Raw genomic sequence first — 18444 nt, 5'->3', positions numbered from 1 at the left:
GACTTAAGTCAAGCAAAATCTTTGATTTTTCTCGGTTATAAGTTCTGGGGAACTTTTTCGAGTGTCTTAGATCGTTAGAGGACTCCTATTCCTCCAACATAATCATGACCAAAATCTTATAGATGAAATTCAGATTGATTCAAGCAGTAAAAAATAAATTTGAAATCGAAATTTTGTCAAGATTTAGCCAGACTCCTTGCAGGCTAGTTTTAAAACGAAATTACTATTTTGTTTAGTAACATATAAGGTAAAAAGACAGATTTTGGTGCGTACCTACTTTGAAGAAAGAAGAGAAACTTACCGGTAATAATATAAAGTCTTCATAAAATTGAAATTCATGTAGAGCCTTATACCAAAGGTTTAGTGACAAGGATAAGGAATTTTCTATACAATATTTTACTATTTAATTTACAGATGATCTTTAATAAGATTTTTAATAATTATGACTATACCTATAAATCATAGATTTAGGAAGAACAGATATCACATTATGCATTTTAACCCGATCAAACATTCGGAGGTTGACTACGTACTGTAAAAATCAACTGAGATAGAGAAGGCGACATTGCCACATATCAAATTTGCGCCTATCTACTTAGTTTGATTTGCAGAAAAGGTGACTTTAAAACCTTCACCGGATATCAATAAATCTCAATTTCTTAATTAAATTAATAGTTTATTTTTAAAGAAGCATGCGTAATAATATGGTATTAACCAGAGGATATATGCGTTACTAGACATGTTTATTGTTTAATGTGCTGAAACGTCTAGAACTACTGGCAACGTCGCTGCTAGTCTTGCAGAATGAAATGAGCCGTCCGTCCCACCACCCCTCGCGACGGCCTATGGTCCGTTATAGCGTACTACGTTTAGCTTACGGTGTGTTTGAAGTCGGAATCAAGTCCGAAGTGAACTTTTCAGTAGTTTTTGTTTTTGTTTAATGTACTTTTGAATCTGCGAATTTTCAATATGGTACGACAGTGCCAAATGTGTGGACAAATAAGCTCAAATTACCCGAATTTGTCTTTTCACAGGTAGGTATTGTTTCCGCCGCGCCGTAATCGTATATAGGCGTCCCACAAGGGAGCCTTTCACAATTAAAATAATTTCTAATTATATTTGTTGAATTTTGATCTATTAAAACAAGAACGTAGTAGCCGGTAATTGAATTATAATTCGTCTCAATTACTACCTAACTGTTGTAGATCATAAAAAATTTGAATATAAACGTTACATTTGAAACTTTATTATAAGCCAGAAAGTGACATTTTTTTCTTAAAATTGCGTCTTATTTTGGTCATTATATACGATATTCTAAAGGAATTTTGCTTAATAAATAAACAAAGGTGTTTACCCGACCTTTTTTACATTTTATTAGCTTTATTATATCTGCCCCTTCGGCCTTGTTTAGACAATTTTTTACCACCGTACAAATACATCTTCCTAGAGTTATTTGTACGGTGTGTTTAACTTTTTTTAGAATGGGACGAACTGTAAATAATTCTTAGGCTACTAGTTTTATACATACCTATATCAAAAAAAAGCTTTTTACCTATTACGTTTTTGGTTTGTGATTTTTATTTCAATTTTTTACATAAGATGGGGGCCATTGTAACGCACATTTTCAAAATTTTTTTGTCAACATACAGGGTGATTCAAACCGCAATACATATGCTTAATACAGTTCATGAAGATTAGGACATTTAACTAAAATTTGATTATCTGATGAAGCTACCTTTAAAAGTAATGGATGTGTAAAGAAACGTAATAGGTATTTATTATTATGCGACAGAAATCCCATACTGTAGCACACAGATTTTATAATTTTAATGATAAATGCCTTCTATTGCGAGACTAAAAGGCAATTGCCTCGTATCAGAGCCATCATAATACAAGAAGAAGACCGAAAGTCAAATATTGTCTTATATTTTCAAAAAAAAACACAATTTTCTCATTAAATATTGATTTTGGGTATAGGAAGTTATTAATAATACAAGATTAAACAACTATTACACAGTACTTCACAGGAAGCTATCGATTGCGAACTAACTAAATCGTTACTAATTAGGTACTAATTTTGAAAAGTTCTTTTTAAGATAAAAAAAGGTAAAACTAAAACCTAAACGATCATTTGAGATTAAACGGGAAGTTCTAAATAATGTTGCCTATTCTAAACAAGAAAAATTTATTTATAAGTTAAGTTTTATAACATTCCTAATTAAATTTGGGCGAAAAGAATATTTCTGTTTGCTGTACGTAATTTTCTCAGGGAAAATACGTAAATAAAAATGACTTTTTAAGTTAAAAAAAGTCAAAAGGATAAGTTATTCCAAAAAAGGACTGTCCTTTTCAAAAAAGGACAAGTGGCAACCCTAGGTATTTCTGGAATGGAAATTTAATGGCAAATCTACAACTTTGGTTTGAAAATATGTTCCGGCCACCTATGTTTACAAAAATGTCTAAAATGTGCCTAAATGCCTCCATATTCTGAAAAAAAATTGAAAGAAAAGTCACCAACCACAAACCTAATATAGAACTGTTTCGGAAGCCTAAGTCACCCTGTAAATATTCAAAAGTAACTGAAAGTTTATATAGAAGTAACTGAAAGTTTAAATTGAAAATCGACGTTGGAGTGATTTTCGAAAACTACTAACGTTTCAACATAAGTATATGTGGGATATTAATTGTATTATTATATTCGACCTTATAACAAAACTCATCTGACGAAAAAGTGTTAATGTAGTATATTAATATGGAGTAAAAATTTTACTAATTACTTTACTTTTACTTTACTAATTAAATTCGTTCCAAAAAACGATACGCCACTGGCCATTAGAACAATCCCAAATGCGCCTAGTTGCCGGGGTCGGAAATTTTAGACTTCTCTGTCTCTTCTGTCCTTGTTTGACACATTGGAATGTTTGATACACTACCAACGAGTATTTATGAATGAGATGTTCGGTCTATCTTTATAATGTCTTTGCTATAAATATATACAATAAAAACTGTTATTTTAAAAGAGTTTTCTAAAGAGAGTAAAAATTGCGTATATAATACTGTAAGTTATATGTTATTATTATTATATAGGTACATATAATACGTCTGTAAAAGCACACACCAGCTCAGTTTCATATTCATTATTATACAATATGATCGAAAAAAAACGGCGTCAGAGATGGCTCAGAAATTAAGGTCGCTGTCATTTTCTATGTAAAATTATATGGAGAATGTCATCAATCATCATTTCTAAGCCAACTCTGACGCCATTTTATGATCCAACATATTCCTATTTATAAATCGTTAGTTTGAGGAATCAACCGTGAAAGGCGTTTTTTCGATATTAATTGTTGAATTTCCATTTGCAGTTCGACAGCATCCACTAATGGAAGAGCACGTAATTGAGCGGCAATGGAACCACCAAATGCTTCAAATTCATCGTTCTTAGTTTGAACATAGGATGGTAAATCTTCCATAGGCGTTTCCAATTCATCTAAATACTCCTCATCAATTTCCACTTTCATTTTTTTAGAGAGCTGGACTTCATTGTATTGATTCGACGACATTGGACTACTGCTACGTGGACTCTGTATATCTCCTTCATATTGTGGTGCCGACACGCTTGAAGTCCTCTCCTAAGACAAGAAATGTTTATAAATAATTTATTATTAGTGTATAAAATATTATTTTTTTTTATTTTTTGATTTTATTGTTTTAAGACATTTTATAAATATAGAAAAAACATAGCACTAACATAGCACTAACTATGATACGAGCATATTACAATTTTCTGTACTTATTTGTTTAAAATAAAAATTGGTGTATGTTTTGCATGTATATTATGATTCCGCTTTTTAAAACTGACTTGATTATTAATCTGATCTCCAACACCTTATAGGTTTATCTCCTGTTCCTTGAATTTAATTTAAGTTTATCCAATGACAGATACGCCTACCTTTATATCAGTAATCTGCTAAATACATATTTTAAAATATTTGTATAATTTAATTAATTTATTGATTTAATGTATGGTTTATTATTATTATAATTCTCTTTTTCACCTTGTATCTACGTAACGGTATGGATTTAAAATAAAATAGACATAGATTATGTATGGGCACATTTATGTTAACCGACTTTGTATTTTCAACGATTTCCAAGATCCCCATGTACCTCATTTTAAATTAGACACCCTATAGGACCCATATTAAGCGAAAAATTTACAAGTAAAAAAAATTGATAAAAAAACTTTTTAAAAACAAGCTTAAAATTAAATGCACTTAAAAGTAGAAAATAAGAATTAAAAGCAAGGGGCGCAATGTAACGATTTAAACTTCACGAAAACAATAATAAGGATTATTTGAGCCCCTCGCTTTTTTTACGGTATCATTAATTCTTATTTGCTCTTTTTTAGTGCATTTAATAAAAGCTTGTTTTTTAAAAGTTTTTCATGTTTGAAATACTTTGTTATAATATATTTGAATTCTGATATTCATTTCAACTAACACAGCATCATTACGTTAAAATTACCCGGTATAACTTGAAGCACATTTACTAAAGTACATATATGTAGGTAGTAAATTTTATCCTAAATATTTTATTTTAGTTCTGCCCGCGAAAGCTATGGTGATTCTGCTATCGGTTACGTATAAGTTAAACGATCAGGAAAAAACTGCTTATTACGAGCGAGAATTTGCCCCGAACATAAAATCAGAGATAAGCCATATTTTGTCACCGCTAATATAGATGAAGAAGCTGAAAACATAATAGATGTTTCATGTCTTAGTTGTGTGGCTTCACTTGGAGGATGTAAGCATTCAATCGCGTTTTTGATGTGGCTGTATCGCCGATCAGAGGAACCTGCCCCTACCAGGGTTGCCAACCGTAGAACTTTTTCCCTCGTACATAGACAGGTAAAAATCTCGTATTTCACTATAAAAAGGATAAAAACCTCGTACATTTAATAAACATTTAAAATAACTGCAATAAAGACAAAAATTTGCACTAAACATATTAATCTGTTAATTGAAGTTAAATGAGAAGACATGTTAATAAATAATTTGACCACGAGATTTAAAAAATAGGTAATCATTTATTAGTTAGTCTATAAAATTACATGTGTAGTTTACATGTATTTAAGGTTTAAGCCTATATGTGAAGTATCTCCTTTGGAAAACCCTCATTAATCCTATAAAATATTACGCAAGCCGAAGTAAAAAGTCACGTTAAAGTATCAAATCATCTTTTATCAAAATCTCGTACATAATTGTACGAGGAAAGTCCTGTCCTCGTACCTCGTACAGCAAGTCAAAAAGCTGGTATTTGTACGAGGAACCTCGTACGGTTGGCAACCCTGGCCCCTACGGAGGTAGTCTGTTACTGGAAGAAACCAGCTCTGCCTAACGTAGGATCTACAGAAAAATTCATAAAAGCAGAATGTATAGGAAAACAATTAAAAGAAAGTCTCAAACCTCTTCCAAATGCTGACGGTTTTTATGTGAAGAAGTTGTTGAATTAATAAGTAAATCAAATTATGTCTGCCCCTTTGGCTCACATAACAGTACAGGAGTAGAAAATGAGGTGAGAAAGTTGTCAATGCATCAACTAATGGTAGAATTTGCAAAAAGCGATTTACAAAAAACTGCTGATGCTTTCATAATTTTTTGTAAGACTGTTATAAATTCTGCAGTCATACAGAAAGCCCAAGAGCTCAGTACTGCACAAAGCGAAGATTCATTGTGGTATGAGCTTCGATATGGTCGTATCACTGCTTCGAAGTTGTATGGAATGGCTGTTTGTAAAACAGCAAGTGGTTCATTAGTTAATCAAATTATTGGTGTGGCAAAAAAATTTGACAGTTTTGCAATGAATAGAGGAAAAAATTTGGAAAGGTTAGTTTTGTTAGAAATAAAAAAAACAAATAAAAACGAAAATTTACGATAGTGGATTCATAATTTTAAAGGACTTCGGAGTTATTGGGGCTTCGCCCTATGGTGTTACAGAAGACGCCGTTGTAGGGTTTAAATGCCCTATTTTGTGGAAAAGTTTCAAACGCTACATAAATGAAAAAAACGAAATATCCAAAAAATATTTGGCTCAAATTAATCTTCAAATGCTTTCACAAAATGTTACGAAAGGTTTTTTTCAGTATTGCACACCCTGATTTTGAAGAAACAAATGATTTTATAATCGTACTTAGAAAATGTTATTGAATGCGCGCTTTCATTTTGGAAAGCTAATGCATTCCCAGTGTTGTATGCCAGTTGCAAAGAATAGGCCTTAGAATTTAGTTGGATATTTTTATTTCATAAGTTTTCATTCTCTATATTACATATTATATTTTTATATTATAAAACAAAACATTTGTAACTGAGTTTAATATACATTTTATTGTTGAATTATTGGATTTTGTAAATTTATTATAGCACCAGCTATAATCACAATATTGTCAAGACTTTGAACTAATCCTAAGTTCACAGTAGCATGTGAACTTAATATGTTAAAATCCCTAACGCGTTTTATAATCCGTTCAATGTGAATTCGGACACTCGCTATTCTCTTAGTAAGGACATATCATCCCGTGACATTTTTTCTTTGTTGGCAATACTAGGTGGTCTAACTAATGTACAATTTTCTTGTGTAAAAAAGTTTCGATTTTTTTAAATCCTCTATCAGCCACTAAAACACTGTTTTCGGTATGGTGAATTAAAAATCCACAATCTTCAAATATAGCAAGGTTACTAGTACGTCCACCATAACCTTTTGACACAAAATTGATAAGACCATCTGGTGTTGCTGAGATTAGATACTTTATGGTGTTGCATTTTTTATAGTCTCACCAAGTTAAGGCTTGCTGTTTATATGTATGAACTTGGTTTTTGTAACTCAATCTCGAAACAATCTATAATTGATTGAACATTGGAAAAAGTGACTCTAAATTGGATTGGGCGATTTCTTTTTACGGATAAGATACTGGGCCAAAAAATTAATGTTTTCATAAAATGTGTAGTAGTATTTTTGTTATTTTTAGTCCTATTTTTATGAATATTTTAGCAAATTGTATATAATTATATCAGCTTTAATTCGTAAACTCAGTTTTTTGTATAAACTTTAGTAACTGGCATATTATACAGGGTTAATCGAGGGCTTGTTTTTTATCCTAACTTTAAAACACCCTGTGCAATAATTTCGTATGTAAATTTTTCTAAAATATAATTTTACGGTGAGAACCATGTCTCCTGAGCATTTTGTTTTTTGGATCATGTCAATACATGCTTTGGTTATTTTTTAAGAGGAAAATGAACTGATCACAATTATTTTGCAATTTTTGCAGTTATCATTACTTTTGATGTAATTTTTTTATATGACGAGGTGGTTTTGGTGACTATTGTCGTAACGTCATATTACACTGCATCGGATACTCTATAATAAATTTAAAAAAACGTTAAAGACTAACGATACAGTCCTGGTTTTAATAAACATTAATAACGATAACAGAACTAACGATATTAAAGAAAACATCTGTAATACTGAAGTATACGAAGAGAAAAAAAAATGTAAAAAATACCCTAATACTTTGTATTGTCTCCCCTGGCTGCTATAACTGCCTCTATACGTCCGTTCATACTGTCATTGAGACTGCAAATATCATATTGCGCTATGCTTTCCCATTTTTCTTTAAGAACCAAGCGAAGTTCATTTAATGAAGCTGGTACCACTTCGTGACATCTAACCCTCCTGCCAAGCATTTCCCAAATGTCGAACATGATGGGCAGTTCATAGTAGTATATAGTTCATAATAATCACCAAAGCCACTTTGTCATAGGTATTGAAAAAAAAAATTAAAAAAGATATTATAATTGAAAAAATTGCAAATTGTTGGTGGCAAATTCATTTCGCTCTTAAAAATTAACCAAGGTATGTATTGACATAACCCAAAAACCAAAATGCTCAGAACTCAGAAGACATGGTTCTGACCGTTAAATTATATTATAGAAAAATTTGCTCACAAAATTATTGCACAGGGTGTGTCAAAGTTAGGGTAAAAAAATAACCCCTCGATTAACCCTGTATAATATGCCAAATACTAAAGTTAATAAAAAACTAAGTTTACGAATTAAAGTTGATATAGTTATATACAGCTTGCTAGAAAATTCATGAAAATAGGGCTAAAAATAACAAAAATATAACACTTTAAATTTGACCAATTTTTTCTCCGTTGCATTTTTTTGCATCTGAGTGTAGGTATAAACATTATTTTCAAACAACATCTTGTTTCCAACAGATGTAGATATTTCTGATTTTCTTTTGGAACCCCGGTATACATTCGCAATTATTTTTCTAATATGTTAATAAACATCTCTCTGAATTTCACCCTATTATCTTTTATATTATCAGTACTGTTACTACTTACGTCACTTAAATTAAAATTGTCTGAGGAATTAGACGAAACCGAAGAAGCACTTGAACCACTTGCACCAAAGTTTATCGCAGATGCACTGCCTTCATCGCTGTTGAATCGCACAAGTCTTGATTTTTTACTGCCAGGAATAACGGGTAATTCCGGCACTGCAAATTTTATAGGGGATGTGCTAATATTTTTTACAGCTAATGAAGCCTGGACTGCTTTGCTTCGATATTTGATAGGATTAGCCTGACAAGAATCACTTGAGTTCTTAGTTTCTTCGGTTGAATTTAAAGATGTACTTGTTTGTGTAATATTATTTGGTGAATTATCAATTACGTTTTCTGAGAGATTCGTTTCAGAATTAATAAAAATTTCAGAAATTTTTCTCTTCCGCGATCTTATTTCACTACTTATGCGGGGATTATTTGATTTTTTATCAGCTTCACAAGCGAAAATATGCGGGACTACATCTGGCTTCATTCGAGCCTGAACTTTGCTTAGCTTGTATTCATAATAATTTTCCATGTCTTCGGTAAGCTAAAAATGTAAGTTCAGCATTTAATATTGCATTAGCAATAAAGACACGACTTCGCAACTTACGTTAAAATGATCTTCACAGCAAAAAAATATGGTTTTCAATGAAACAGCTTTTAATTCCCTTTTCGCTGCAGCAAACCATTTCTTCTTTTTTAAAACATTCCGAGGCACTGAGATGAATATTTTCTGTGGATTATTTTTTGAAGTATTAATACACCCAGGGACAAAACACCACTTATTTGAACTCATTTTACTTCTTCAAAACATCAAAACAATGAAACTAAACAATACACCTTCGCGAACGTCTGCAAAAGCAATGCGGCAAGTCATGATACAAGAACGGTTAGGTAAGATGTTACGCATGCACGATCGTACGGACGCCATCGATCGATCAAAGCACTGACGTCAAAAACAGGTAGCCTCGAGCCGGGTACGTTTTCTAGCCTTGCTGCATTTCTCAATTATGTTTTGCGTTTATGTGAGAAAATTATAGTTTTTAAGAAAAATTTTGAGTGCCATGTTTTTTTACTCATATGTATATAGCTATCGAAATTCATTGAAATTAGAAATTAGTGAACATGTCTATTCATAAATAATTTAATGTTTTACTAAAAAGAAGCAGATAATTTCGTTGTTAATTATTACAAAAAAACACAACTAAAATAGACGTCATAAAAGAGTAAATATAATTAATGTCCTCTAAGTCCAGGGTGCAAAAAAATCAAGATTTCTTTAAAAAATCTAAAAATATTTTTTTTTAATTTAATAAGATTTTTTTTTTATTTTGATCGGATTTTTTTTTATTTTAATCAATTTTCTATTTGAAGTCCTATTCTAAATGGCCAAATCTTCGTAACTCTGCCCGATATTGATAATATTAACATTTCTACGGCGGGTGTCGTTTTTCCACATCTTTCACCGATATATTTTATTCTGTAAACTTTGCCGATGACCTTATTTCCGTAAAAAAATCGCCCCCTTAGATTAAAGGGATTTTTTTGGAAACAGTCATGACTGCCTTAAGTCGAGAATAAAATTATTACCTATCTAATGTTCAAAGTGCAAAGTACTTATTGCAAAACAAAATGTCGGTAGAAATTTGAAATGAACTAGAAGATAAATTAAGGAAAGCAGAAGTTAGCTAGAACAACATTCAGCTGTTTCAAAAAAGATATAAAACAGCCTTGACACTAGCATATTTTTTGACATTGATTATAGTCCTCGGGAATAAAAATATAATCTGACATAAGAAGAAACTACATAATACATAGAGTTTGCGAATGAAATGTACCATACGATCGAAAAAAAAACGGCATCAGCGATGGCTATGAAATGAAAATCGCTGTCATTTTATATATAAATTTATATGGGAAATGTCACGATCGTCATTTCCAAGCAATTTTTTTTCGATCATACGGTATTTGAATACCGGACTTTTTGCTTTTCTGCGCCTCCTTTACGTTTGAAGGTATTATCAATTTTTTTTTAAATGTCGTGACTAAATGATATATCGATATACACCGGAATACTAGCGTTAATATGACTGAGATTATATCAATTTTTTAGTTATTTTTTTTGGTTATTTTAGTGTTCTGAATTGCAGTCAATGTCTGCGATCTTGCCGCTGGCGCATGGTGATCCCAGACTTGGCTTTTAGTCCGACCCCAATTCAAACAACCTCAAAAATATTTAAGACGAAAAAGAAGTAATATAAAAGATCACCAAACACTCCAAAATAGAAAAGATAGTACAGTCCCAGATGTACCCATAGAACCAAAGAGCAGGCAAAGATAATAAAAGAGATAATCTGAGAGATATATTATATCCAGATATTTTAGTTTCCTGAACTGCAGTCAGAAAACTAAAATAATATCTGCCGCTGGCGATCCCAGACTTGGCTTTTCCATCTTTGTTCAATTTCGGAAAAACACTGCGTTAAGAATTTAGACAGAATCGTAAAGAAAACTGATGATGGTATCTCAAGATGAAAATGAAATAAAATATGTGTTTTTAAGAAACCTACCATTGTCACACTCTCTTTTAGTACCTATAATAATTATTAACTATACGATAGGTATATCATAATATACTTACATTATCCAATGTATCGGTGATGTCGTCAGATATGTCATCCTGTATGTCGTTTCTTTCAGAGAGAAAGTGAAACCATGGCCACGCAAACCACTTTGATTTATAAACCCCTGTAAAATAATGTAAAATTTTTCATTGTTAAAAAATACACAATAATTCTGTTTCAGGTATAAACTTTGCATCAGACCAAATTATTTACATACAGTTCAATTTTTGGATTTTATTTAATAACTTGAAACTTCGTTGTAGATAATCTCTGTCATCCCTCGGTAAGACGTAAAAAAATTAATGATTATATTTTTATATCATGAAAAGTTACAAATTTAAAAAATTATATTAAAATATATTTTTTTTTCTTTGAGATATCGACCAGGTCGGGCGACACACAGGTTCCCATCGATTACTATAGTTAAGGACGGTTTTACAGTTCGGATGGAATAAGAACTATATGGGAGGTAAGGAGAATCATCTCATATGGGACTTTGTCTGAAAAAGTGGTCACCTAAAAGCGTACAATAGTGGTTCACTAAATGAGCAGACTGGCGATGGCGCTAATAAGCAATATTATCTCAGGAAAGTTACGTAGAGGAAATTCACCAAAAATGGAATAGTATCACTAAAATGGAATACCACAATTTCTCAGAAGAAAACGCCTAATTGCAAAAGACGGTGATCTTTAATCTCTTTCCATTATTATACTTATGTGCAGGTTTTGCCTAGTCAGTCAAACGGGCTTTGTGGTCACGCTGAGAGTGTTTTATCTTCGAGCGCTATATGAGAAAAGTTTTTAAGGCACACAGAAAGTACAGTACATCTGCTGGATCTGTGTCTATGAAAGGAATGCGGACAAAAAACATTCAAATAAACAGCAATATATTTAATACGTCGACTTGACGAGTACGTCACCGCAAATCGCTCCGCCCACTCATTTTATTAGCCACTTGCAAATTTGTCGAATTTTTATTGATGGGACGCGTCGTCTAATTTTTTACGAAAAACATCGAGAGAATATCGTTTCCCCTCTCACGGATACCCCGTAGCTACAGAACGGACAGACGTACTGTAAGTATTTCTTGATATATGATTGCAAATTATATTTATATTATGATCGTGCTTTGCTTATAATGTTTGTGTGAATGTTTTAGAAGTCTTCCGAATGTGTCTGAATGTGTTAGTAAAAAATCTGATATACATTTTGATTAGTTTGAATTTCTGAATTTGGACATTCCGTAAATATAGACAGTACATGGGGTCTAAATATGAAATATAAAAAGTCCTATAGATTCAGACGATTAAGAAGAAATACATTTTGACACAAAGAGTGAGCCCCATGCCGTAATAAAACAGGAAACCTGACTCAGAAGATGCAGAGTGCATTCAGTGCATGTTCTGTAGCGGCCTATTGTCTCAAGATGCTCGAAATATAAAAAGTCCTATGATTCAGACGATTAAGAAGAAATACATTTTGACACAAAGAGTGAGCCCCATGCCGTAATAAAACAGGAAACCTGACTCAGAAGATGCAGAGTGCATCCAGTGCATGTTCTGTAGCGGCCTATTGTCTCAAGATGCTCGAGGACAGACATGGATCCAATGTTTCATGTGCGGGTTCTAATTGCGCAAGTGCAGAGTTCGACAAGTGATTTTTGGTAACTGCTCTTTGATGACCATTTTTCTATACACGCAAACAATTTTCCTAATACTCCCCCTTAAAAAGAAAATGAAAACTTTCGTGCTATTAGACAGTTAACACACGCCCATGACGTGTACGTTGATACGGTACACTTGCGCAGTGAAAAATCGATTGCGTTTAAGGATACGTAATAAGTAGACAGTTGCCACCACGTTGTTGCCAGGACAGATAGTTAGCCCAGAAAGTCGTATACGTAAACGTATCATTTGACATGTACGCTTGTGCAGTGAGAAATTTACGCATACGTGATACGTGTATATTTGCGTAATTCTAATTCAGTTACTGGGCAGGCCTATTAATATCAATAACATCCAGGTCTATGCTCCAATAGCAGAAAAGGCAGAGGACAAGATTGAAGACTTTTACAGACAACTTGATCAGGTCCTAAGACTCACAAAAAATAATGAAATAAATTTGGTTTTAGGAGATTTTAATGCCAAAGTCGATAAAGGCAGGTTGGGATCTGTGGTCGGAAATTATGGTTAGGTGAAAAGAATTGCAGAGGTGAGAAACTGATACAATACTGTAAAGAAAATAATCTTACAATCATAAATACATGGTGTAGCATAATTTATAAAATATGTGAGAAATATTAAATATAATACATTAATTTAATATAATGTTAAATTAGGTTTCTGTATGTTAACATTAGGTTTCTTATAAACAAATATATAGATGGCTCTGGTAGTTCAATTTATAAATTTCGCTTTTTTGCAATAATGGAATTCGGTTGATCGCCATTTTATTTATACCGCTACAAATGTTAACAGCCTTTGGTTTTCGACTTATTACCAAATATATTATATTCTTATTATTTTGGGGTATAAACCTGGTGTTAGGTAAGAAATTGATTTACAACCCTTAACTCGGTTCCCTATTAATTATAATTTATTTTAGAAGTTTGTAGAACTTTTCCTAAACCACACTTACAACCATCAGCGTGGAAAATAAAAAAATATATTTCCTGCAGTAGTTGTTTTATTGACCAGTCTTCAGAACCTTACGTTACAATGGTACAAACTCCCATCTAGAAGACTTTATACCTGGAAGTCTTCACAAGACAATGATTACCGTATTGTTCGTAATCGTTCGTAATCAAATACATTATATCGTAATTAATAATAGATTTAGAAACCTGATCACAAAAGTAACTACAATACCAGGGTGCCGATATTGAATCGGACCACAATCCATTACGTGCCAACCTTAGGTGCCAACATCCTATTACGTTTTGCCAAACCTAAACGAAGACGTTTGAGGAAGAACTTGGACCCGAAACTACTCAGAGACCAGCAGACAAGATCAATGTATGAAAACCATTAAAATAGAGAATTGGAAAGTACTGTCAGTACAAATGACATTGAGAATCAATGCCTGGGCATTAAGCAAGCTTTCAAGAACACAAATGAAAACCTTTTCACAGCTAATCGAACAACAGCGAAAAACGAGTGGAAAACGAAGTCAATATAAAATCCAGAATAGTCACAATGAATATAAATCTATGCAAAGAAAAATTCGTAATTAAATCAGAACGGCAAAAAAGACATGGTTGAAGGAGAGATGTGTAGAGGCCGAAAATCTCAGTCACCTTGGAGACAGTTTCAATCTTCACAAGAGAGTGAAAGAGATAGCTGAGTTACACTATAATAAATCAATAAGCCTAATTAAAACTGAGGAAAATAAAATAATAACGGAAACTGACAAAATATTGCAAACTTGGAGAAATTATACCAATGATCTTTTCAACAACGAAAGACAAGAAAACCCTGCAACTGAGATTCCCATGCCATCAGGACCAAGCATATTAGAAAGTGAAATTATTCATGCGATTAGATTAACGAAAAACGACAAAACTCCAGGGCCTGATGATATGTATTCGGAAACGTTCCACTTAACTAATGAACAAACTTCACGCTGCCCACGCTGCCCAAGTCAAGTAATGCAACTTCGTGTTAAGAGTATCGTCTTATTAGTCTAATGAGTCACTTCTTCAAGCTCTCTTTCTACGGGTGCTGCATACAAGACTCAAAAATGTAAAGAAGCATGTGGATACGGATGTGGGTATACGATAGATATATGGTCAATTTGGATTTAAGAACGGCGTTGGTCCTAGACAAGCCATATTCAGTCTTCAGAATTGTCAAGATCAGAGAAAAGGATGTCTTCATGTGCTTTATAACGGAAAAGGCGTTCGATAATGTTAAACATAACCTCCTTATATCATACCTCGGAGACTTGGGACTTGATGGAAAAAATATAAGGCTGATCAATAATTAGTATTGGAACGAAAAAGCTTAAATTCGTATACATAACGTGGGGGTAACAGAAGATTTTAAAATAAAACAGGGGGTAAGGCAGGGGTGTGTACAGGGGTGTATATATATTAGCAGAAACAACATCCCGAACACCAGAATTTACTTAAATGGATAGGTCATCAAGCAGGTCACACAATTTAAATATTTGGGATGCATGGTTAACCAAACGTCAGAACCAGATCAGGAGTTCAAAGGCAGGATCGAACAAGTAAGATCAACTTTTTTGAAACTTCGAGGGTTTCTAACATATAGGAACTGGCCTTAGATACAGAATAGTGAAGTGCTATGTCCGGTCCGTTTTGTTATATGGTGTGAAAGGATGGACACTGAAGGTAGCAACAATAAACCGAATTGAACCTTCGAAATGTGGACCGTACGACGAATGCTAAGAGTGCCCCGGGTTCACCCCTGGTGTGAGGAATGACCCCTGGTGTGAGGAATGAAGAGCTGGTCTATAAGAACGTGAACTCTTCCAATTCATCAAGAAGAGGAAAATAGCCTATTTGGGACACATACTACGTGGAGAACGCTATTACTTTCAGCGTCTGATTCTCCAGGGTAAAATCGAGGGGGGCAAAAGGGGAATAGGCCGAAGGAAGCTATCCTGGCTGAGAAATATTTGTCATACAGGACTTCCAAGCACTCCAAGTCGCTGCAGTTAATAGAACCATCTGATGAGGAAGAAAAAGATGAACGGCTATGCAGGAATCTGTACGACACCTTAAGAAGAAGAATACATATATTTCCATTATTACAAAACATATAAATGTAAAGTAACAGCAAAAACGAAAATTTGATTCCTCCCTATATAACAACAATGGCAGAAAGGGGTACTAAATTGCCGAACAAATCTCGCCAACGCAACGCTACAAAATTTGCTACCTACATAAAATGCACGGATTGGACAGGAAGGAAATGTTCATAATGTTAACTGATTGGCTTTTTTAAGGCCACTAAATACCATAATATCAACTACCAATCATGACATGATTATTGATGACATGTCACGGCTGCGAAACAGGAAAATTGCAATAAGAATTTATAAAGAAACTCCAGGTAACAGAAACATCTATATAGAGATGATATAAGATGCTGAAGAGAGAAATGAAGACAGATGAACAGAACACCACTAACCACTAAAATAGTGGTAGGCAAGTAAATTGAAGGACTGGCCAAAAAACCAATCACAAAATTATCCAATAGTACCTGAGAGGCATAAGAAATCCAAGGAGGCAACCTAATCTAATATGGGACAACAACAATAGAAAACAAGCAGAGCGCCAAACAGAATTGCACCATACAGCATGACAACGAACCAAAAAACAACCCAATCATATAAACGGGATCTACATATACCGTGATTGCAAATCCTAACACCAGAATACCTTAAAATATGCAAATACTACTGAGAAAATTACTCAAATATTCCAGAGTACTCTAACATAATACGTAAACCAATTGGTAGCTGTGCCCTGTAACAAAGTTGTGTTAAATACGTACCTAATCCATTAATACGACTCTTTTTTTCTCTGGACTTTTCTCGCCTGTAAGATCCCAAGAGTGACGTCATTTTTCTTTTCAGTTCTTTAGCAGGAACATTTGTATTTCTGGATATTTCGTTCCATACCGCTTCCCTTCTACTCTTATTATAATAATCGCAATGTTTGGGATCCCATAGTGATCGGTGACACCCATATAATTTAACGAGACGTCGTATAATTCCGTTCTCCATGACACGGATTCGTAGGTAGCGAGGCAAAAATTACCGTCTAAACTGCGTGCACAATTCGTACTGAGCGTATAGCGTGTAGCAAGTTAACGGTAGGTCGAGCTCGAGCATTCCCCCGAACGCTTCACGACCAGCCAACAACGTATCGATCGGCATTCCGGTCACACTGTATCGCGCAGCCGTTCGAAGCGAATCGCCTCGCATTGTGGATGCGGTGTGTCCCGCTTGGCAACCAAACCTATTGACGAGGTCAGGCGGCGTAGATTGTATTTTCCTGTAATGATAATATTTTACGATATAATTATTTACAATTTACAACATACCTAATTAATATTAAAGAAAATTAAGATACATATTACATTTTTCGATATCAATAGTCAATGGCAGATCAATATTTTTTCCCTCAACAGTACGGTGATAAAGGTGTAGATTTATTTTATTTAAATCGTCGACCGTTTCCCGGAACGGCTATTATTGAAGGTGTTATTATTTTAATTTATCTTGTGTGGTTACTGATTTTTATAAATTATACAGTGTCCGGCAATAGTGCGTCGGGCATCTGTAGCTCCTAGAATAAAAAACTTGAGAATTTTGTTTAAGTTTAAACCTCAAGTATGTACGAGGATGTATTTCAGGTAAATATTTTAACTTCTATAGGATGGCTCAAAAAAGTTTGAGTGGATCGGGATAATTTTTTTCAATAACTTTGCATAATCCTAAGGCATGAATAAATATGTTTCGATAGTTTCAGAGATATTAATAAATAAATAAATAATATATATTTTTCAACTTTCAGTAAAAAAAAATATTACAAATACAAGAACCTGTCCTGAATTCAAAACTATATTATATATTTAATTTAGATAGCGTATACTTACTTTCCTATAAATATCGTAATATTTAATCATACAGGATGTTCAAAATTCTACGCCAAACTTTCTAAAATATAAACTAATATTGCTTTATTTTTTTAAATGGAACATCCTGTATATTATTTTTTTATTAGATGGAGAATTAAAAAATGAACATTTTTTGTATTTAAAGTATTTCAAAATTTTTAATGGTTTCGCAGATACACACAGTATTATTTCGTATGACTCTCTCAACGGTAAAATACTAGAGACAAATCTTTGGTAAAAATTTACTATGGAAAATGCCATATAAAATATAAAACCGGGAATATCTGCAAAACCGTTAAAAATTTTGAAATACTATAAATACAAAAAATTATTATTTTTTAATTCTCCATCTACTGAAAAAATAATATACAGGGTGTTCTATTTAAAAAAACGAAGAAAAATTATTTTATATTTTAGAAAAGTTTGGCGTAAAATTTTGATTTTATACCATATTATTACCATATTTACAGCAAAGTAAGTACAAACCATCTAAAGTAAATACTTATTATAGTTTTGATTTCAGGAGAGTTTTTGTATTTTTAATAATTTTTTTAAGAAAGGCTGACAAATGTATATTTTTTATTTATTTATTAATATCTCTGAACCTATCGAAATCTATTTACTCATATCTTAGGATTATGTAAAGTGATCTGAAAAGAAGCCAAAAATGCAATAGTATACAGGGTGTTCCATTTAAAAAAAAATCATCCCCATCCACTCACACTTTTTTGAGCCACTCTATAGAAGTTAAAATATTTTCCTGAAATACATCCTAG

The 18444-nt window shown here is 32.9% G+C and overlaps 1 protein-coding gene across 1 annotated transcript; it reads right to left on the bottom strand.

Moving 5' to 3' along the window:
- Positions 1-3036: 3036 nt before the first annotated feature.
- On the bottom strand, positions 3037-16933 carry LOC115887665. Its single transcript, XM_030907130.1, has 3 exons — positions 16541-16933; positions 11036-11142; positions 3037-3632 (listed from the first exon to the last, which is right to left on the bottom strand). Exons 1-3 carry the CDS (start codon positions 16770-16772, stop codon positions 3291-3293), a joined length of 681 nt encoding a protein of 226 aa, XP_030762990.1. The 5' UTR covers positions 16773-16933; the 3' UTR covers positions 3037-3290.
- Positions 16934-18444: the final 1511 nt, after the last annotated feature.

Source organism: Sitophilus oryzae, unplaced genomic scaffold (assembly GCF_002938485.1).
Source record: "Sitophilus oryzae breed Bouriz unplaced genomic scaffold, Soryzae_2.0 scaffold_578_pilon_pilon, whole genome shotgun sequence".
In the NCBI taxonomy this organism is placed as follows: domain Eukaryota; kingdom Metazoa; phylum Arthropoda; class Insecta; order Coleoptera; family Curculionidae; genus Sitophilus; species Sitophilus oryzae.
This window is presented reverse-complemented; position numbering and strand designations above follow the sequence as displayed.